This window comes from Chiloscyllium punctatum, chromosome 2, assembly GCF_047496795.1.
Source record: "Chiloscyllium punctatum isolate Juve2018m chromosome 2, sChiPun1.3, whole genome shotgun sequence".
NCBI lineage: Eukaryota > Metazoa > Chordata > Chondrichthyes > Orectolobiformes > Hemiscylliidae > Chiloscyllium > Chiloscyllium punctatum.
This window is the reverse complement of record NC_092740.1, coordinates 115,497,487-115,521,179: the sequence shown is the minus strand read 5'-3', so window position 1 is coordinate 115,521,179 and position 23,693 is coordinate 115,497,487. Positions and strand designations below refer to the sequence as shown.

Here is a 23,693-nt window from a genome sequence, read left to right as displayed (position 1 = left end):
TGTTATACCTTCTCATCCTAGACTTGCACAAGAAAATATTTCTAACAACCTTAGATGTGATTCAGTATAGTCTCATCCACAAATCCCTCTTTAGTGATAGCTTTCTGCAGTCTTTCCCCATTTATATAATACTAAGCTCTTCTATTTTTCCTGCCAAAGTGTATAACCTCACATTTTCCCACATTTTATTCAATTTGCCAATTTTTTGTCCAGTTGCTTAACCTATCCCTATCCCTTCGTAGACTCGTGTTGTCCTCATTTCGTGCCTTCTCAACCAATTTTATATCATTCACAAACTTTGCAATAGTACATTCACATCTGTCGTCCAAGTCATTAATACATGTTGTTCAAAATTGTAGTTCCAGCACTGATCCTAGACAACACCATCTTAAAAATGCTCTCTTTATCCCAACTCTTTGTCTTAACTTGGTTAGCTAATCGTCCATCCATGGTAATATATTAATCTCAACATCATGGACTCTTATCTTAAGTAGCCTTATGTGCGGTACCTTATCAAATGCATTTTGGAAATCCAAATATATCACATCTGCAGATTCCAGCTCATTTACTCTGCTTGTTACCTCCTGAAAGAACTGTAATAAATTTGTCAGGTATGATTTGCATACATAATCTGCTTGATTATGTAATGGGTTTCTAAATGCTCTGTGATTACACCCTTTATAATGGACTAAAGTTTTCCCAATCGACGTTACACCAACTGGCTCTTTTTGAATAAGATGTTACACTGGTAGTTTCCATTCCTCTGGGACTTCTCCAGAATCCAAATACTTTTGGAAGACTATGACCAGTGCATCCACTTCCTTTAATACCCTAGGATGCAACTTGTCAGATCCCAGGGACATATTGGCTTTCAACACCAATGGCTTCCCTCGTACTTCTTCTCTAGTGATGGCATTCATGTTTATTTCTTTCCCTCTCCCTTTAGCACCTTTATTTTTCAGTAGGTTTAGTATATATATTTAGTAGTTAGATGCTTAGTTTCTCCAGCATTTTCTGCTTTTAAAACAAATGATGATGGGAGTCAGGAGGAACATTGGCAGGCAATGGTGCATGATCAACTTTAGCTGCTTATCTGCCTCAAGGATAAAATTAGCCCCTATTTGGAAAATTGTAAGGATACTTCTCACACCATTAGCTACTAATTACTACACTTTGCATGTCCCAATGTTCAGGTCAAATCATATACTCAAGAAATGTCCCTCCAAATGTTAACCAGTTTTATTTCTGTGCATGGTGGGTGAATAACTGAACAATCAAAGAGCATTCAAAATTGTGTTTGAATGTCTCACAATGATTGACCTCCAAATTTGCTTGTGAGACAAGTACATACTGATGTCCAGTTATCAGAAACCTACCTAAAAGTAAAGCTTTACCTCAATCATTTTGGACCATAACACAAAAATGCACATTACCTGCTACATATGAAATAATATAAACTAGACAAAGTAGCTGCATACACAAGTACTTTTGAACACTTACTTCATCTCTATTTCCTTCTGGTATTCCAGCATCCTTGGCTTTTGGACGTGTGGCGGCAAGCACTTGTTCAAGCTCATCTTTCTCAAATAGATTTGGAACCTCTCCAGAGTTGAGGATATTATTAATGTCTTCCAGGAACTCCTCCACCACTATCTGTCAGAAAAAAATCAAAATGTCAGCACAATTTCATACTGACATTGTGTAAGAATGGCAGTATCTTAAACAGGAAATATACTAAAAACTGAAATAGCACAAATGATTCTCAATAACTATATCCATAGTGTTTAAATCTTCAGTTTGTTATATTTAAAATGAAGTACAGTGCTCCTTGGCACTGACCATTTATCACTATGACAATATATAAAGGGAAGTGTGCTAATAAAAGAAATATGATAAAATATCATAGTCTAAAAATTCAGCTTCAAAATACTGAATGCTCAACACTTCCTATGTTTCCAAAATGGGAAGTAAATGATTTCTGAAAGGAAATATGTCATTAGTACTACAGAACAGGTAGATGTATTAGTGGAAGGAACAGATATGGAGATAATTTTAGTCATGGGTACAGGCCAAATAATTTGTCTCAGAACAATTCAGAAAGACAAATGCAAGGAAAACCTGCAAGGCTTTGCTGCAGTTGAAGTTAGGTGTCCCTGTCTGTGTGTAGACACGGCTGGGATGGGGTTTTTTGAACTACTTCTGGAAGTCAGGGAGACCTTTTGACATGTCCCAAGATAGGGTGCAGTGTGGACTATTTGCCAGAGCCCTCAGGAGAACCTTTAGTCAGTTTATGGGCACTGTATTCTTGAAATTCATCTCATAAATTGGGGGTTCCTTCTGGTTGGGCTGGGACCATAAGGGGGTGGCCTTTTGCTGGCTTGAGGGGCACCATCTGCACTGGGAGGTAAAGGGATGCCTAGCATAGGAAGTGAACAGAGAATCTCCAAATTAGATGGTCAAAGGATGCTGTGACAGTGGGGAGAGGGGATTTTCAGAAAAATATGGGGGAGGGAGAGGCTGCCTGAGGGGTGGGAATGAGGAACTTAGGTCTGAAAGTGAGGGCCAGGAAAGCTGTAAAGAAGGCAGAAAAGCTTTAATCCTGTCAACAATGGAAAACACTGCTAATTAGAAGCGCATTAATTCAAGAGCTATTACATGGGGGAAATTTATAAGGAACACAATTGTAATGAACAGTTTCAATTATTAAAATTTCAATCTGGGATCAAGTTTGAAAATGCAGTAGAGAAAGCAAAAAAAACGTATTAATTGCTTTGTTAAAATCTCTTGGTTTTGTGAATTTGAGGGAAAAATATTAATTGTGACTTCACTCATCTGTGAGAGATATGTTTTGGATGACAGCTTTTTGTTTGTAGAAGTGTACACCAGTTATTTTGAAGAATAGCTTTTGTTTTAATTTATGCCCGTTATCTTGTGCTCATGATGACTAGGGAGTTAATGCTTTTCTTGTGTATTGTGGCTTTAAATTTAATGGAAGCTTGATAATTATTGAGAATATTGATGAATTCTTCTAAAACTTTTTTTGTACAAGCACATAAGCTGAATATGTCAACACAAATAGATATTTTTGCAAGGTTTGTAGCTCAGGTTGAGGTTTAGGGTGTAGGTTTGCTAGCTGAGCTGTCGGTTTGATATCCAGACGTTATCATTACCTGACTAGGTAACATCATCAGTGGCGACCTCCAAGTGAAGCGAAGCTGTTGTCTGCTGCTTTCTATTTATATGTTTGTCCTGGATGAGGTTCCTGGGGTTCGAACAGAAATGATATCACCACAAACCCCAGGAACCCCATCCAGGACAAACATATAAATAGAAAGCAGCAGACAACAGCTTCGCTTCACTTGGAGGTCGCCACTGATGTTACCTAGCCAAGTAATGAAACGTCTGGATATCAAACCTACAGCTCAGCGAGCAAACCTACACCTTAACAAATAGATATGGTACTGTTAGTGTGTGACTTCACATTCCAATGATTAAATTTGTGAGAATGAAAAAAGGAGCCTTTGAAAACCAAAGAAAAGCCTCTGAAAATCAAAAAGTAGCCCTCAAAAATATCTCCAGAACTCTTAAAAAGGTATTTTGAACCCCATTGGTAAGTTCAGAAATTAGCAGTCTTAAATTGTATAGCAACAACTAATACATTTTATGGCTTCCAGAAAAAAAAGACCTTTTTTTAATTATTATACTTCATTTAGAGCCTGGAAGGCCTAGTTGTATACCTTCTAACTAAATGGTTCCCCAGCTTCCTCCCAGATGCTCGAGTGAACATTGTCAATCTGCAGCACATCATTGCACAAAACAATTAGCAAACTCCTAACTTGTTGCAGCAAGCTGCATCTTTTTTCACCTTGCATTCTAAGAAAGACCAAGTCCAAAACTGCTCTTAGAGTATTTAAGATATGGCTGCCAAGATAGGCCCTAAAGATTTTATGCTAAACATGTAATCAGAAACTCCTCTTGCGCAATTCAACACATGAAGAGGCTTTTAACATATATGGTATAAATGATCAGGAAAAAAATGCAGCTAGTTGGCAACTGGATGATTTCTAGCTTTTATCATGGTGGAACAGGGATGCGAATCCCACTCCCATTGCCAAGTTCAGAAGTCGGACTTAAATGGTCCTGTGGCTTCCATTTTTCCCAGCTGTGAGCCAAGCCAATCAATCATGTTGACATCTGCACAGGGAATGTGTCAATGATATAAGGTGAACACTGTAGAACTGACAGTCCAGAGCATGTCATAAACGTAGAAGTTCGAATTGTGCTGGGCACCCCTTCATCCTGGCACTTCAAAATATTAACATTATCCAAAAGTATCCTCCTCTTGGATTGATACTGACAGATAATTATTCTAAAAAATTAAGGAGTATTTAGGTATCACTTCTAAAATATCATGTTGTTAAATTGGTATGAAATACTCTCCTCTGTAAAATGAGCAAAAATTTGATACATAAACAGTGACAACAAATCCCTCCTCCTATTTCTGTTCTTGATAGAAGATCTCTTCGGATTGATAGGTGTCATACTCAAAGCTATAGACAAAGATTTGTATCACGTGGTCCAGGTTTTGCCAGTTAAGAGAAACAAGGCTAATGAATTTTCAAAAATATATACCTGTGTGTCAGTGAAGAGAAACACTGTATCTTTGTCCTCAACACCAGCCAATTTGTAAAGTTTTCTTAAGTCCTCATGGAACGAGTCATAGTTGTAACCACGGCTGAGTTCAATTTGAAAGCACTTGTAGTTGCACATGTGAGCAGCAAGTCGTGTGAGAGACTGTTTCCCTGTACCTCCAACACCCACAAGAAGAGCATTTCCTCGTTCTTGGCGAATCATGCGAGCAATTCTGCAAGATCATTGTGGAACCATCTGAAATTTGTTTTTTTCAAAATACTATACTGAAATCACACCTCTATCAAAAGTTATTACCAAAACCTTGAATCCTTGACATGGTGTGTACTGTTTTTATTGAGTTTTTCAAAGTTGTTATGTACAAGCAAAATTTAGTATATTCTAGCTTTAACTTAGTCTTCTTTGCTCATTAAGTGTTTCCTTCATTATTTCCCAAGCTGCAGTGAAGAATATCACAAGTACAGACCAAATCAGAATGAGTGCCATTTTGGATTCCGAATGACATCCCACAACTAAAGGTGCCACGCAACCAAACTGTAATGTGTCTCTCTCCAAATCTTTAAGTAGTGTTGACGCATACTGCCACTTTCTCTAAAATCCTTAAAAACAACTTAACAGAGAATATTACATTCCCATTCTTTCCTTTGGTTGAGTCTGATCATTATTATTGCCATGCCATATTCCATTTACAACATACAGCTCACAAACCTTATTGAAATGTTCTCAGCATTTACTAAACTCTTCTATTTCTCCTTATTGATCTCTCCTATTTCACAACAACTAATTACATGAATAACATCTATCCGTAACTGCCCTCTGTGCTGTGTATAGCCTCCCTAATACTCTATCCTCATGTCTCTAATGAACCAAATTGTAATCTGGAAAAAAATGTCCTGACACATTCAAAGAAATATTCAATGCTTCAAGTATATGTGGACCTAAATACTACAAGGGGAATCCAGAGATATTAGAACATAGAAAAATACAGCGCAGTACAGGCCCTTTGGCCCTTGATGTTGCTCCGATCCAAGCCCACCTAACCTACACTAGCCCACTATCCTCCATATACCTATCCAATGCCTGTTTAAATGTCCATAAAGAGGGAGAGTCCACCACTGCTACTGGCAGGGCATTCCATGAACTCACGACTTGCTGAGTAAAGAATCTACCCCTAACATCTGTCCTATACCTACCACCCCTTAATTTAAAGCTATGTCCCCTCGTAATAGCTGACTCCATACGTGGAAAAAGGTTCTCATGGTCAACCCTATCTAAACCCCTAATCATCTTGTACACCTCTATCAAGTCACCCCTAAACCTTCTCTTCTCCAATGAAAACAGCTCCAAGTGCCTCAGTCTTTCCTCATACGATCTTCCTACCATGCCAGGCAACATCCTGGTAAACCTCTTCTGCACCCGTTCCAGTGCCTCCACATCCTTCCTATAGTATGGCGACCAAAACTGCACACAATACTCCAGATGCGGCAGCACTCGAGTCTTATACAACTGCAACATGATCTCAGGACTCCGGAACTCAATTCCTCTACCAATAAAAGCCAGTACGCCATATGCCTTCTTCACCGCACTATTTCCCTGGGTGGCAACTTTCAGAGATCTGTGTACATGGACACCAAGATCCCTCTGCTCATCCACACTACCAAGTATCTGACCATTAGCCCAGTACTCCATCTTTTTGTTACTCATACCAAAGTGAATCACCTCACACTTACCCACATTGAACTCCATTTGCCACCTTTCTGCCCAGCTCTGCAGCTTATCTATATCCCGCTGTAACCTGCCACATCCTTCCTCACTGTCAACAACTCTACCGACTTTTGTATCATCCGCAAACTTGCTCACCCAACCTTCTAGCCCCTCCTCCAGGTCATTTATAAAATGACAAACAGCAATGGTCCCAAAACAGATCCTTGCGGAACACCGATAGAAACTGCACTCCAAGATGAACCTTTACCATCAACTACTACCCTCTGTCTTCTTCCAGCCAGCCAGCCAGTTCCTAATCCAAACCTCCATCTCACCCTCAATGCCATTCCTCCGTAATTTTTGCAGTAGCCTACCATAGGGAACCTTATCAAACACCTTACTAAAATCCATATACACCACATCTACTGCTTTACCCTCATCCACCTCCTTAGTCACCTTCTCAAAGAATTCAATAAGGTTTGTGAGGCACGATCTGCCCTTCACAAAACCATGCTGACTATCCTTGATCACATTATTCCTATCCAGATGTTCATAAATCCTATCCCTTACAATTCTCTCTAAGACTTTGCCCACAACAGAAGTGAGGCTCACCGGCCTATAGTTACTAGGGTTATCCCTACTCCCCTTCTTGAACAAGGGAACCACATTTGCTATCCTCCAGTCTTCTGACACTATTCCTGTGGACAACGAGGACATAAAAATCAAGGCCAATGGCTCTGCAATCTCCTCCCTTGCTTCCCAGAGAATCCTAGGATAAATGCCATCAGGCCCAGGGGACTTATCTATTTTCACCCTTTCCAGAATTTCCAACACCTCTTCCCTACATACCTCAAAGCCGTCCATTCTAATTAATTGTGAAATTAATTAAGATGGGGGAGTTACATGTTGAGTTCAGACAGAAGATCAGCCTTGTCTTTACTGAATCTTACAGAAAGCTCCAGGTACAATGTGGCTTACTCTTGCTTCTAATTTGCATGCTCTTTTCATTTGCATGTCTTCATTTCATGTTCTCCTGAATTAACTAAAATCATTCAATATTATTATTGCACTGTACCTGGACAACCAGTATTTCATGTTTCCAAGGAAAGCGCACAGGACCTGAAATGTTAACTTTGATTTCTCTCCACAGACACTGCCAGAACTGTTGAGGTTTTCCAGCAATTTCTGTTTTGTTTCTGATTCTATCATCTGCAGTACTTTCAGCTTTTATTTAGTATTTCATGGGATTTATGGTACACGTGAAGTAGCTGCAAAGCATTTACCTCTGCTGTATTGAAATTGGTGCAGTATCACTTGGGTAATAAACCTACAAGGAATCTAACTTCATTCCAGAGTGCAACATTTCTGCCTGTACTATCCCTGAATTCTGCTTATGGAGGTGGAATTTATTTATCAAAAAAACAAGGAGAAGTTAATGCTAAAGATGAATCACTACCTGGAAACATGTTCAACAGCATCTTGGAAGAAAACCAGTTTCATTTCCTTGGAACTTGTCATATTAAAGTCATCCATGTAGTCCCGTAGAGTAGATTTTACTTTCTCATAATTCGGCAAATCTTCATATAGACGGTCTGCTTTCTCCGCTCCAATCTGAAAGTGTAATTGTTGACATTACTGCAGAAATCGGAGAAAGTATAAAATAACAGATTTCCTAGAGTGATTGATATGCAATAAGAATTTCATTGACTTGAGTACATGTGTTAAAATTGGCTTGGAGCAGTTAGCTACACAGAGAACCAATATCCAGAAGTGATGATATAGGAAACAATGAAGACATGAATATCAGCACAGATGAGAAAAGTTCCTAGCAGTGGCATTACTGGAGAATAAAGAATATGTATAATGTTTACAGTCAATACCCAAATGTATTAATTCAAAAGACATATGAACATCATGAGATTTGAACCTTAAGATTAGAACATAGCTTTAATATCCTTGATTATATTGCTCATGATTGAACTGTATTTTTTTATTCCATTGTTTAACGAATTTCTCTTCAGTTATAGTAAATTACCACACTGTCTGTCAATTTTATCAAATACTGATAACATAAAAACATTTACAAAGAAATCTAAGCAAATTTATTTTGAAGCAAACGAATTGTGACCAGTACAGAATATATGAATACACAATTAACAAATTAGGAGTAGGTCACTCAGCCCCTTTGGCATTCAGTAAGATCATGGCTAACCTGATTATTCCACATTCCTGCCAATACCTAACATACTTTCACCCCCTTGTTGAATTAAGAATCTATCTACCACCGGCTTAAAATATTCAAAGATTCTCTTCTCTCAAAAGGCATTGCAAGAAGAGTTGTGAAGACTCACGATCCTCAGTGAGAGAAAAGATAATCACCTCATCTCTGGCTTATATGGATGGATACTTATTTTTAAACAGTGAATTCTAGTTCAAAATTCACCCAATGAGGAAACATCCTTTCCAAATCAGCTCTGTCCAAAACTCCTCAGGATTTTATATTTTTCAATCAAATTGCCTCTTACTCTTCTAAGCTCCAGTGGATACAGGCCTAGTCTTTCTAATCTTCCTTCATAAAACATCTATTAGTTAGGAGGTCAATATTTACACTTGACTGCACTTGCAGTCTCACCAGTGCATTATAAACTTGAAATATAACTATTCAATGTTTGAATTAATTTCTCTTTGCAATTCTCATAACATTCTATTCTAATTACAGCTTTCATACTTGCTGTACCTGCATACTCATCTTTTGTAAATTATCCATTAGAAACATCCGGATCCCTCTGCATTTCAGAGTTCTGCAATCTCTCACCATTTAGCTAAAATACTTCTTTTATGTTTTCCCGCCAAAATGAACAATTTCATACCTTCCCACATTATACTTTATTTGCCAAACTTTTACCTACTCATTTAACCAGTTGATATCTGTTTGTAGCTTCCTTATCACAACCTACATTCCTATCTATCAGCAACTTTAGTATCCATACTTTTGGTCCAGTCATGCCCTTTATTGATGTAAGTTGTGAAAGTTGAGGATGCAGAAGTTATTCTCTGCAGAGAAGAAAAAGGTGAGAGGAGATTTGATAGAGGTGTTTCAAGTCATGAGGGACTCTCAAAGAGTAAATAAGGAGAAACTGTATCCAATGACAAAATGATCAGTATCAAGAGGACACAGATTTAAGGAAGGCGTTTGGGAAAAAAAAACAAGAGAGATGATATGATTAGTTCTTGTACATTATTGAAACATACAAGATTCTGAAGGGTATTGACAGAGTAGATATTGAGAGGATACTTCCACAAGTGGGAGAATCTCAAACCTGGGGACATAGTTTTAAATTAGTGTCTTCTTATTCTGTAGCTAGGATGTGAAGAATGTTCTTCTCACAGAGAGTAGTAACTATCTGCAATTCCCCACCCCAGAGAACCATGAAGACAGATCACTGAAATGATTTAAATCAAAGGTGTATATATATTTGAAATATCAGGGAGTTGATGACTATGATGACCTGCCGTGAAAGAGGAGTTGAAGCTTGAAGCAGATCAGCCATGATCTTATTAAATGGTGTGGCCAAACAGTCTACTCGAATTTCTTATGGGCTTATGAGGAATTTTTGACCATTTGTTTTTGTATCGTTGAATACATAGCCTAAATGATTGGTGTAGTAAATTCAATAGTACCTTTCCAAACAGAATTGAATAAATTTTTGAAGCTAAAAAATTTATTGCACAGTGGGAAAAGCATGGTAACGGGATTCCTTCATTACTATACCAGCAAGCAAGCAAAGATACTACAAGTGAAATAGAATTTTATCAGCTTTATTAATGATCCTATTCTTATAAAATTATGATTCCAAAAAGAAACATTTCCCTAAAGCAAGCACAAAATTTCTTTTCACCTTTATGAAATCTCCAAATATAATTGGTTTAAGCAGAAAATAACTCGGCTCCAATTGGACTGAAAAGTGCTTGCCTTTAAAAGAAAGGAAATACCAATTAATAAATCATTGTAAAAAAAACTTCATATACTATAACTCTTCACAAGCAAATGTAATACCAACAGAACATCTCAGACTATGGCTGCCATCAGGTTATGACAGCAGATACAATCAACACATTTACAATAATTTACAATATAGGAACAATTGAGCAAGTGTGAGATGATGCACTTTGGTGGTTAGAACATGGAAAGACAATATAAAGTAAAGGCTACAATTCTCAAGGGGATATAGAAGCAGGGGTACCTGGGTAGCAGACCAGCTGGAGGAAGCAGTTAGCAAAGCATACAGTGTTCTCCACTTTACCAAAATGGGCATAGAGTACAACAGCAATGAGGTGATATTGTGCTTATATAAGGCACATAGAAGACCTAAGCTGGATTGGTGTGTACAATTGCAGGAGCCATTTATTGGAAAGATATGAATGCATTGGAGAGAGAGTACAGAAGTGATATACAAAAATAGCTCCAGGAAAAAGAACGTTATGAGGATAGACTGAAAAAGTTGATGCTGTTCTCCTTGGAGAGAAGAAGGCTGATATGAAATTTGATGAAGACTGGCCCAGATAGGGTAGATAATTTCCACTTGTAAAAGGAACAAGAATAAAAGAGTATAGATTTAAAAATAGCAAAAGAAGCAAGGGTGATGTGAGAAAAAACCGCTTCACACAGCAGGTAGTTAGGTGATGGATTGCCCTGCCTGGAAGTATGGTGGAGGCAGGTTCTGTTCAGGCATTCAATAAGGTACTTGATGATTATTTGGATAGAATGAGTATGCAAAGGTATGGAGAAAAAGTAGGGATAGGTTAGGGTTAGGTAATATACTCATACAAAGAACCAGTGTGGCGAGGATGGGCCTTATGGTCTTCTTCTGTACTATAATAATTGTGACTCTGAATAAATGGAATTAGGCCATTTAACCCTATGATCTTATTACGTCACTTCATGAGATTTTTTTTATCTGCAATGCAACCTGATTTTGTCTCATATCAGGATTAGAGTGGTGCTGGAAAAGCACAGCAGGTCAGGCAGCATCCAAGGAGCAGGAAAATCAACATTTTGGACAAAACCCTTCATCAGGAATGAGGGGCTTTTGCCCAAAATGTTGATTTTCCTGCTCCTTGGATGCTGCCTGACCTGCTGTGCTTTTCCAGCACCACTCTGATGTTGACTCTAATCACCAGCATCTGCAGTCCTCACTTTCGCCTTTGCCCCATATCACTTAACACCACCAGCTAACAAAAATTTATTTTAATTTTATAACTTAGAATTGATCACATCTCAATTGCCATTGGCAGAAGAGAGTTTTATACTTCTACCATTCTTTGCATTTTTTAATGTTTCTCAATTTTCAAAAAAGTTCTAAGAAGTTCTTAATAGAAAAACTATTTCTCTCAATATTTTGAAGACTTGGATTAAATAATTTATTAATCTTACAAATTCCAGACAATGCAGCCTAAATGTGTTCAATCTCTCTTTGTAACTGAACCCCTGGAGTCCTAGTTTCATACATAAATATCTCCTGCACTTCCTGAAAGGCCAATATATCCTTCCTGAGGTGCAGTGGTCATAAGCACTCAGTTCACACCTTTGGTAGTCATTTACTTTTTCAATATTTTTATCCAATACAAAGAAACTTTAACTTATTTGCTTTCTCTAATCGTGAATTCATTTTAAACTGCCATATATTAAATAATAAAATATAAAGCAAAGATCATTTCCTTCAGTTAAATTTAACTGAATGAGGTAATCTTAACCTAATCTGGGACAGGTTAGATTGGACATCCGATTTATATCCCATCTGATCTCACACACTGTTAAAGTCAGGCAATATGGAAAACAAGCTGACAAAATCCCAACCCCTCTTCATTAGGTTAGCTAGGTTACAATCAGCACCAATGCTTTCAAAAGAGGAATTAGGAAATGTATTTTGAGCCATTGGGTTGCTTTCAATAACAGAAATTAAAGGCTCTGATTTCAGATACTGCTTATTAAAGACTGTAAATTTTGAAATAGACCTTTAACAAGCAAGAAATTATAAAGTAATGTACTAGTTCTTCCTTATATCAATAACATTATTTCCTTAGGTGAGTAGTCCTGGATGAAGTTAAACCAGTGGCATTAATAAGTTGGCACCACTTTCTGGTATGGTTTCTACTCTTCCTCTGAAAATACAACCCGAGTACTATTTGCATTGGCTCCAGCTATCTGTCATTATAACCCAACAAATGCTTCTCATTAGGTGTGTCTCATATATAATAGTGTGTAACTTAGACTGCCACTGCTTGCTCTTCTTTCCCAATTACATTATTTTGTAAGTGTCTATATTAAACAACAATTTACAACAGTTAACATAAAGCCTGTGAGCACTTTGAAGTAGTAGCTAGGGTAGAATTTCTTACCAGCCATTTCACATAACATATTAATGAAGTAATGTTTGTCATCAGTGTTGATGAGACGATCATGGAAGACTCGCTGACATTCATGGCAAAAAAGCCTAAAAATTTGTTCATCAGTTCTTACTGTACCAGGATTACATTGAAGAATTCCTAAAATGAAAAAAAAAGCAAACTTCAAGGGCCAACACTTTGTAATTGATGGAAAATTATAGACATGCACAGCATTGTGATTGGTGTTTAAAGATCATAGATAGTCTAGTGTGTCATCAGTAATCCTGCCTCATAGATGTATTACAGTGATTCTGGTTTGATCACGACCAACAAAATATATACAGAATAGGTAGTGTGTGTAGTATATGGAGAAATTTTAAAATAATTGCATCTAAATATTTTGATATTTTTACATAAATAAAAACAAAGTGTTGGAAAAGTGCAGCAGATCTGGAAATGTCTTTGGCAAGAAAAGAGAGTTAACAATTTCAAGTCCAAAATACTTTTTTTAGAATTGAAAGGGGCTGGAAAGGTAATTGATTTAAGTTCTAAAAGAAGGAAAATCAAATGGAATAGATAGTAAAGGTGACCACAGCAAAATGCAAAGAGAGTGTTATTGGTAGAAATGAAGTGATATAGGCACAGCGATTATCCAATCAGGCTTATCCAATAATTGATGCTCCCCCCATGTTTCAGCCCCAATAGGTAGGCTGCCCTTAACTGAAATAAAATGGTTTTCAAAGCAGAACAAAAATAGCCTTGCACCAAACATTTATTTACAGTAGTCAGAATTCTGTTTCAGAATATAGAAAATAGCCTTCAGAGAAACAGATGTAGGTTGTCCAGCAGACCAGGCAGTAAAACAACATTTAACTTGAAAACATGCATAAGTCCTTTTAAAGAGATTTGATACAAATTCCTTGCTAATTTCCAGCTACTTGATTTGCTGAGTAAATTTATCATGTGACGAGTTACGCACTGCTGTAGACACATTTTGTACGAGAATACAGCCCTAAGTTAAACATCACAACAAATATTTTCAATACTTCTGACTGGCTACCTGACTATCTACAGTGTAAACCCCTATGAAGGCTGTAGCTCTTCCAGCAGACACATAGATAGACATATTGGACTGTTAGTTGCCTGTGTATGCCTGCAATTAAAAGTAATATGATTGATTTCTTGGTGAAAGACTAATTACTAGAAACTTTAAGCATTGAGTGTGATATTTCACAGGTTAGTGTCAGAACTCCTTTTGTTTCAACACACATAAATAACATTCATTCAGAAACTCAAATGAAAAATGGTCCAATTTGTTAATGGTACAAGTTTGGAAGAACAATGGAATTAGATTAAGCAGCTTCAAAATTAAAGAATATGGACAGAATAATAACACATTGGACTCAATAGGGTCGAGTGTTTGGGATTGAAAAATGAACAAGTCACAAACAGTTGAGACAATAGGGTAGATGCATCTTACCTTGAATGCACTTTGATAAATCCCTAAGGTTGAAAACATAATGAGACTTAGCAGGTGTCGGCAATAGATCAACACTCATTCGGTCGTATATCTCCACAGCTGCTTCCACAATACTGATGGAACATTGTTTCACTGCTGGAGTAAATTCTGCCAGAAATCCATTCAAAATAGCCTGCATTATAGAAAGAAAAACTGTAGAAATATCGAGAGTGACGTGATTCATTATAAATTGGATGAACAATTAGAAGCACCAGATGAGATTTTTCCACAAATTCCAAACAAATTGCTTATAAATATGAAATAATTCGCATGATAACGAACCAAAATACAAGCAGGTAGGGAGGACTTCACTGACCGCATTGGCTCACATGTATACCTCCCTTAATATAGCTTGCAAGGTTGGTCTTCACCCTCCATTGTGGCTTCACATCTGCAAATCTAACTGTACAGATCAATGGAACCAGTGTTATACAAATGTCTCTGGTGTACCACCGGTAATAATTAATCCACATTTGCACATAGGAGGCAGCTTTTCTGTGAAGAAAATTAACCCCTCCAAAACAGCACAAGTGAAATTTCTTCACACTCATCAGTAAGTGCAATTACTAACCTGAAAAATCTGTTTCAGGCTGTGCTCAGAGGGTGTTGGGAGGCATAACATGCTGAAGTGTCTTATGAAACGAGGGGTCACTGGATTTCGTCCACCACCAGGAGGGGCACAGGCAGCAGCAATTGTAACATCCTACAATAGAAGTTGCAAGTAAATTGAATGGGAACTGAATAAGATAGATACAAAAATGAGGTTTCCATTTGTGACGGAATTTAAAACCAAAAGGCATAAATGTAAGATCATCACCACTAAACTAAGAAGAAATTCAGGAAAAATGTCTTTACCCAGAGATATGAGAATGTGAAAACTTGCATACATAAAGAGGTTGAGATGATGAGAATGGATGCATTTAAGGCGTATCTAGATCAGAAGGCCTCCAACTACCTAATTAAATGACTGACTGGAACATAATTTGACAGGTCTGCCTGAATGATGATGGTTTGGGGTTCTGACTGGCCCTCCAGATTGTGGGGAAGAACCTGGCCACTTCTACTGAATATCACAGACTTTGTACGTAACCAAAATGGGTAAATGCAGTTAAGACACAAATCAGCAATGATCTAACTGAACAGTGGTACAGAGTCAAAGGAATAATTGTCTACTCAGTGATTCATAAGTTTATTAATCCACAATATACATTGCTAAAAGAAAATGAACAAATCAGAGTTGAAATTGTTGAAAACCTAAAGTGGACTGGGAACTTTATACCTTTATGAAGTTAAAAGCTTATTTTTGAGCATCACCTGTATTTCCTTCCAAAATAGTTTTTCTCTATCATAGAATCCACCAAAGTCCTGGTATTGTCGAAGAAGCTCAATGGGTGGCTGAGATCCATAACGATCCAATTTGGGCATGTTCAGATCATCCACAAAGATTATAACTCTTTTATTCCCTGGAGCACCTGATCAAACAAATACTCACTAATTCAGTTTTTTGCAGAATCAAGATTTTTACTGCATGATGCAGGAGAGTTGAAATAACAAACATTCAGTCGAAATTAGGTCAACAAATACTTTCTGTTAAGCCTTCAAAAAGTTTCAATGCAGTTTGATATTTATAATAAAACAAAGAATTACAGATGCTGAACATCTGGAACTTTGTAAAAACAGAAATTGCTGGAGAAACTCAGCAGGTCTGGTAGCATCTGTGGAGAGAAAACATTGTTTACATTTTGGAGTCCAATGACCCTTCTTCAGAGTACTTAATATTTATAATTGTTTGGTAGGTTTAACCAAATGCACATTTTCCATTGACTTGGATGGGTTCACACAATCTCAGCATTCACATTGAAACATTATACAATTACTTTAATGATTTTTATTTTATGATAGAATGTATCAAGAGATTACAATATCTTATGGTTGCATGTGCTGTGGCAAGTTTCTGGACCTCAAACAGATTCTCCCTCACACATCCCTTCCAATGACCTACTCTGTCAAACATAGATTCAAAACTTTTCAAAAAATCTGTTGAAGGACTCCCCTAGCTTCATTGATGAGATTCACGAGCAAGTTATGACATAAATATCAGGCAACTTGATTTCACATAAGGAAAACACAAAGTAAAACCAAACTGCAATAGAATAGGCCAAAGGGAAATCAACCGTAAAGAGAGGTTACAAGGATTGTCTACCTCCTATGTTGTTGATAGTGGTGATAAATGGCACTGGACTTAAACATGAAAACATTATGGTGGCTGATATCCTTATTAGCCTTATGTAAACTCACTCATCATGCTAAAGCCAGTTAGCCCATCCAATGGCAAAAGTGTAGGACTAAGAAGAACAGTCACTGATGGTATTAGCTGTGATCAAATCAGCAATAACCACCCTGCTTTGTATGGGCAACAGTCCCAAATACCTTGGACAAATTCTAGCGGAACAGGTGGACAATTTTGGGAGGTCAGGTGCACTTTGTTTTGTCAACAGGCACCAAAGCACTCTGCAGAATACAGACATTCTGCTTGTGTCTTGCCACTGTGTGTTTGATTAAAAATAAAATCCTGTTGCTGTCTTAAGCAATCACAATTCCTAGAAGGATCTGTGATGTTTGAATTTTTTATTACTTTACTCTCTCTCTCAATATATTCCCTTATTTGTCCTATGTATTACATTATATTTAAAGCAGTGCCACTAGGCTTGGAGGCTCTTCCTGTCTTTCCTTTTAAGTTCTGCAGATTGAGTAGTCATCTGAAAGATGCCTTCATCAGCCTGCTACTGTAAATCCTGATGTTTCATTACATACATTGTAGTACAGACAGAACCATTAGGGCTGATAGCCAGAAATATGATATAAACAGATGAATGCAGAAACAGTTCATTCTGCAGCTCCTTATTCTCCAAATCCAATCGTATAAGTTTCCAACTAAACAGAAATTGTCCTCGCATCCATTTTCTTTGCAGTTCATTGTGTGAAGCACTGAGGGACTCCACATTAACTAGAGACTGAAATGTTTATTTCTACAATTTCTGGGTTAGCCACTACATGACAGCAGTTTTCTCGGTTAATCACAAGCTTTAGTTTATCAAAGTCTCAAGGACAGACGCTGGATACACAGCAATAAAATTCAGTAGGTTTCCCGACTCATCAAAACCACTACAGACAAATGTGGCCCAAATCCAGATATTTTCACTCCAATGAGGAGTGGGATGGGTGTTAATGGGTGTGGAATGAAGTCAATCCCAGAAACAGGTGCTGGGACAAGCGAGTACCAAAGTGGGGGCTAGTAAGAAGCCTACCTTCATTCTTCAGGATAATAAAACAAAGAACTGCTGAAGCTGAAAATCTAAAACAAAAACTGAAATTGCTGGAGAAACCCAGTAGGGCTGGCGGCATCTGTGGAGAGAAAGCACATTTTGAGTCCAGTGACCCTTCTTTAGAAATGAAGACCTTATCTGAAGAAAGGTCACTGGAGTCAAAACGTTAGCTTTTTTTTCTGTTTTTGGTTCTGTGGGTTCAAATGTTTTACAAGATCTTACATCCTCTAGCACTCAGCTTTAAACCAGACCCATGTGGCACAGTGATCGTGTCCGTATCTTTGAACTAGGGAAGGCCTGGCTTCAAGTCCCACCTACTCTAGAGGTGTATAATCAAAACTTTGAACTGGTTGATTAGGAAATATTCTCAACCATTCTAACGACTGACCTACCCTACATGGGCCTCAGATATATCCCATGCCAAATTACTCAGTATCCATCATAAAAATAACTTCCAACAATCTAATACAGCTCTTACTTTAGACTGGACAGTAAAAAAAAATCCTGCTGATGACAGCATCAAACGTTTTAACATGAACAATTGAACTTCTGCTCATACCCCTTATCAGTTAGTAACATTTTTATACTGGCAATGAAATAGTGAGCTCAGAACTTCCACTTGGGGAAGAAGATCTGCCAACCTTACCTGGTCAAACCTGTATGCAATTCAAGACCACAACAATGTGATTGTGTCTTCATTACCCCCCAATTCTTTAAATAATTTCAATCAATTCCATGGCAAGGAATGAGCAACAAATGCCAGTCTTGACAGAAATGTTCACATGCTAATTGCAATTTTTGAAATTCAGCCACATTCATAATAAACAGTCCTTGTGAAATGTCAATCAGTAAAGATCGAAACAGTTCAAATCGTTATTAGACCAGCTAGTCTTTTAACCAGAGAGGTTCAACCAAGTCTATTATTTCTAAAAAAAAACAACTGCTCAGTGATGCAGGTAACTTTTTGAACAGTAAAAAGAGCATTGGACTTTCAAGAAATCTTCAGATCACGACCGTTAAACAGGATATGTTTGCCTATCAAGTGTGTTTAGATGCTTTGCATATATTCATAGCTCCCACATTGAGGCCCATAAAGTGACCAATAAAGAGTCTGTTTGAATTCAGCACAAAGTTCAAACAGTGCGGTTGAATTTGAGATTCCCTCCTGAATAAACGATGCCTTGCCTCCTTTCCCTTTCTGGAGAACAAGGACAGGACTTCTTTAGCCTGAGCTGGTATTATTTTTAAGGGTCTGTTGAAGTTTTCCAACTCTGAGAAATAATGCCCCCAAGTCTTTCTGGTGAATCTTATATTATCATGTAGACCACCAGTTGAGAACTCCTGGCATATATGAATAACTTGGAAAGGGTACATTTGCACTACTCACATGCATAAGAAAATGCGACTGATTTGCATTGTACATCTTGCAAATGTGCAGATTGGCTAAATAAAGCAGTTTCCTCTCCACTTAATTACATTAGAAAAAAAGCAAACAGTGTAATATGCAATGTTATCATTACATAAGTGATCTGATATGCACATGGCAGAATGCTTTTTGTTCCTTGAGTGCTGAATTTTGTGAAGTGTTACAATGCTATGAACTCATCTTTTAGTGTATTGCCAGATAGCTTTATTTGAAAAAACTATAATGCAGATCTCCTAGTGCACAGACAAGAAGCAATGTCTGATGCCAGCTCCTCTTAAAGGTAGATTGGCACATTATCATTGTAATACTGCTGCTATACGTACTTACAACATATAAACAGGCCATTCAGCTGGTCTTTACCATTGTATATTCTCCACAAATTGCCTTCTCCCACCTTAACTCATCTAACAATACCGGCAGACAGTTCTATTTCTTCTCCCTCAAGCACAAATAAGATTTAACAGAATTGTCACATTGTGTCCACATTGGCTCTCTGAATGAGTCTCATGATCGATTGCCATTCTCCTACATCTTACCTTTATTCCTGTGCACTTCTATTCAAATAATCATCCAGTGCCCTCTTGAATACCTCATCTGAACCTGCCTCCACCACACTTTCAGGCAGTACATTTCAGACCCTATATGCTTTCAGTTGGAAAAAGTTTCATACAGTCTGTTCTGCCAAAATGCATGTTTCTTCAACACGATTGAAGAACTTAGGCTGTTATTTGTAGAACACAACTTTCCTTACATGTATTGGCAAAAATGTGATTCCAGCTCCACTAGTTTGCATGGCGCAGCTATTGCATGATTTGCTTATAAAGCAGAATTGCACAGGAACACAACTATGGCATTATGTCAAAGCCAACTGTACTCAAATCACATTTGATTTGTTTGTAAATCACTTCAAAACCAAGCTCACTAGATCTGAACCCTTTTACAAGTGGGAACAGTTTCTCTCTAGCTACTTTGTGTGGAATAATCATGATTTTAAACGTCTATTAAATTTCCTCTCTGCCTACCCTTCTCCAAGTAAAACAGTCCCAACTTTTCCAATCAGTCTTCATAATTGAAATTTCTCACATCTGGAACCAGTCTCGTAAACCTCTTCTGCAATTTCCCCAGTAATTTGCATCTTTCCTAAAGCTTGTTATCCCAGAACTAGACATAGTATTCCAGCAGAGGGCTGACTAGTAGTGTCTTCTATAAGTTCAGCATAATCGCTTTGCTCTTGTACTTTATATTCCTAGTAATTAAGCCGAAATACAGTATACATTATTAACTGCTCTCTGCAAGTTTTATCAGTTTGTACATAGATATCCAAGTCTCTCTATTCTTGCACACCCTCAGAAGTAGTACACTTCATTTTATAAAACTAATTGGTCTGAACACAATGATGGCCATCAAAATAGCCTCCTTGTGCATTCATAGAAATATCTACTGCAGTCAGTTGCTGCCAACAGATGTCTCTTAACTGGAGTATGTGTGTTCACACATGCACATATCTCTACATCCTGGGTTTAATAATGCCACCATCTGTGCAATCACAGGTAGTCCTGAGACCAAATTTTCACATGGTGATGCATGGAACTGAGCATCCAGAAGTAGGGCTAAAAGCCAAGAGCAAAGGCAATTTATTCAGTTCAAGAGACCTCTTAAAATAGAGTCTCTTCAAATTTATGAGTTTGCTGATACTTACATTATTTCTACATTACAGTCAAACTCTATACAGAAGATAAAGAGCAAATGTGCACATTTCACTACTCATGCACAATATGAATGCTACAGAGACTTTTCTTGCTTCTTTGACTTCTCAGCCAATTAAGAAAGTGGAGTTACCAAAGGGGTAGCCATGGGCACACGTATGGGCCCCAGCTATGCCTGTCTCTTTGTTGGCTACGTAGAACAATCCATCTTCCGTAATTACACCGGCACCACTCCCCACCTCTTCCTCCGCTACATTGATGACTGCATTGGCACCACCTCATGCTCCCGCGAGGAGGTTGAGCAATTCATCAACTTCACCAACACATTCCACCCTGACCTTAAATTTACCTGGACCATCTCTGATGCCTCCCTCCCCTTCCTGGACCTCTCCATCTCCATTAATGACGACCGACTTGACATCGACATTTTTTACAAACCCACCAACTCCCACAGCTACCTGGATTACACCTTTTCCCACCCTACTGCCTGCAAAAATGCAATCCCGTATTCCCAATCCCTCTGCCTCCGCCGTATCTGCTCCCAGGAGGACCAGTTCCACCACAGAACACACCAGATGGCCTCCTTCTTTACAGACCGCAATTTCCCTTCCCAATTGATTAAAGATGCCCTCCAACGCATCTCATCCACATCCCGCACCTCCGCCCTCAGACCCCACCCCTCCAACCGTAACAAGGACAGAACGCCCCTGGTGTTCACCTTCCACCCTACCAACCTTCGCATAAACCAAATCATCCGCCAACATTTCCGCCACCTCCAAACGGACCCCACCACCAGGGATATATTTCCCTCCCCACCCCTTTCCGCCTTCCACAAAGACTGTTCCCTCCATGACTATCTGGTCAGGTCCACACTCCCCCCCACCCCCACAACAACCCACCCTCCCGTCCTGGCACCTTCCCTTGCCACCGCAGGAATTGTAAAACCTGCGCCCACACCTCCTCCCTCACCTCCATCCAAGGCCTTAAAGGAGCCTTCCATATCCATCAAAGTTTTACCTGCACATCCACCAATATCATTTATTGTATCGTTGCTCCTGATTCTGTCTCCTCTACGTTGGGGAGACTGGACGCCTCCTAGCAGAGCACTTTAGGGAACATCTCTGGAACACCCGCACCAATCAACCACACCGCCCTGTGGCCCAACATTTCAACTCCCCCTCTCACTCTGCCGAGGACATGGAGGTCCTGGGCCTCCTTCACCGCCGCTCCCTTACCACCAGACGCCTGGAGGAAGAACGCCTCATCTTCGGCCTCGGAACACTTCAACCCCAAGGCATCAAGGTGACATCAAAAGTTTCCTCATTTCCCCTTCCCCCATCTCACCCCAGTTCCGAACTTCCAGCTCAGCACTATCCCCATGACTTGTCCTACCTGCTTATCCTCTTTTCCACCTATCCACTCCACCCTCCCCCGACCTATCACCTTCATCCCCTCCCCCACTCACCTATTGTATTCTATGCTACTTTCTCCCCACCCCCACCTTTCTCTCATTTATCTCTCCATCCTTCAGGCACCCTGCCGGTATTCCTGATGAAGGGCTTTTGCCCGAAACGTCAATCTTACTGCTCCTCGGATTCTGCCTGCCCTGCTGTGCTTTTCCAGCACCACCCTAATCTAGACTCTGGTTTCCAGCATCTGCAGTCATTGTTTTTACAGAGTTTCCAGATAAACTAACAAGGAAAATGAAGCTGTGAGAAGCAGCAGAACAATTCTTTTTGGAATATTCTCCTCAGATCTGTCAGCGCAATGACTGGCTGTCAAGGAGGATCTTTAATCCTGCCTACTCCAGGATTAAGCCACCTCTGTTCCTGCCTCTTACATATGCCTATTGGGGCAGTAGACCAGGTCCTATTGGCACTAAGACCCTAAACCGAAAACCCACATGCTTCCAATGGGGCCAGGTTCACAATTCATGATCAAATCTAATCTTCTATCCTTTTTCCAATGTGAAAATCCTAGAATTCAGTGTTCCAGAGTTTTTTTGAAAGTTTGTTCCTTGAAGTATGGGTATTGTTGCCTGAATCAACGAGATTGTACATGACAAGGTGGTGGTGAGCTGCCTTCTTCAACTGCTACAGTCTTTCAGGTATAGGGTCACCCTCAGTGCATTGGAAGAGAATTCCAAGATTTTGATCGAATTGCAGTGAGGGAATTGTGACATATTTTAAGTCAGGATAACTTGAGGCTGAGAGGGGAATTTGGAAGTGGTGGTGTTCCTGAGCATGTACCACTGAGTTGCAAGTAAAAAAAAACTCACATTGTTCATTCTCACGCACAATGAAAAGCTTAAGAACCAAAAAGCTTGAGAACATAATAAAACCATGTTATGGGTGTACCATTTCGACATACAGAGAGATTTTTGAACATTTATGTAATTGCATCTTACCAATTATATTTTTCCTTTTCTTTTCCAGTTTGGATTCAATTATTTCTTGTGTCCTTGAAGATGAAGTTTGAGCAGAAAAGTTGATATAAAGGGGGACATATCCAGCATCATCTTGGATTTGATTCAGCAAACTTCGCGCAACCACGGACTAAAACATATAAAAAATTAATGAAAATTATCTACCAATCTTTCAAACTGCACACAGTGATTCATTTAATCAGCCATCTCAGTCTCATTTGATGAGGTCTTTGGGATACCATTGCAGCTGCACGAGAAGAATAACTTCCTCCATGGTGAGACTTTAAAACTGCCAGAAGCATTAGAAAAGCATGAGTCAGAACTTCTGCTCTGTCAGTAGACACCTTGCAGAATTTATCAATGAAGAATTAAGGCAACAGTACCTTTAGAGTCAGATCAGCACTTTCTGGAGACGATAAGAGACACATTGCAAGTTGCGAGAAATAGTAAGACAGTCTATCTTACATGACCAGACATGACAAGAATTACTGGAACTGAGACCCAGTAATTGTAATCTGCTAGATCACACAGTCTTTGAGGATTTTCACTC

General features: G+C 38.7%; 1 protein-coding gene across 1 annotated transcript in view; it reads right to left on the bottom strand.

Annotated features, from left to right (window-relative positions):
• Positions 1 to 23,693, bottom strand: part of dnah6 (dynein, axonemal, heavy chain 6) — a 310,227-nt gene that overhangs the window by 150,801 nt on the left and 135,733 nt on the right. Inside the window, exons 40-48 of the mRNA XM_072587520.1 lie at positions 23,126 to 23,273; positions 15,575 to 15,732; positions 14,832 to 14,963; positions 14,222 to 14,393; positions 12,754 to 12,900; positions 10,254 to 10,327; positions 7,811 to 7,965; positions 4,633 to 4,864; positions 1,501 to 1,653 (exon numbers count right to left, since the gene is read on the bottom strand). Coding sequence (XP_072443621.1) covers positions 1,501 to 1,653; positions 4,633 to 4,864; positions 7,811 to 7,965; positions 10,254 to 10,327; positions 12,754 to 12,900; positions 14,222 to 14,393; positions 14,832 to 14,963; positions 15,575 to 15,732; positions 23,126 to 23,273 — 1,371 coding nt within the window. The remainder of the gene's footprint in view (positions 1 to 1,500; positions 1,654 to 4,632; positions 4,865 to 7,810; positions 7,966 to 10,253; positions 10,328 to 12,753; positions 12,901 to 14,221; positions 14,394 to 14,831; positions 14,964 to 15,574; positions 15,733 to 23,125; positions 23,274 to 23,693) is intronic.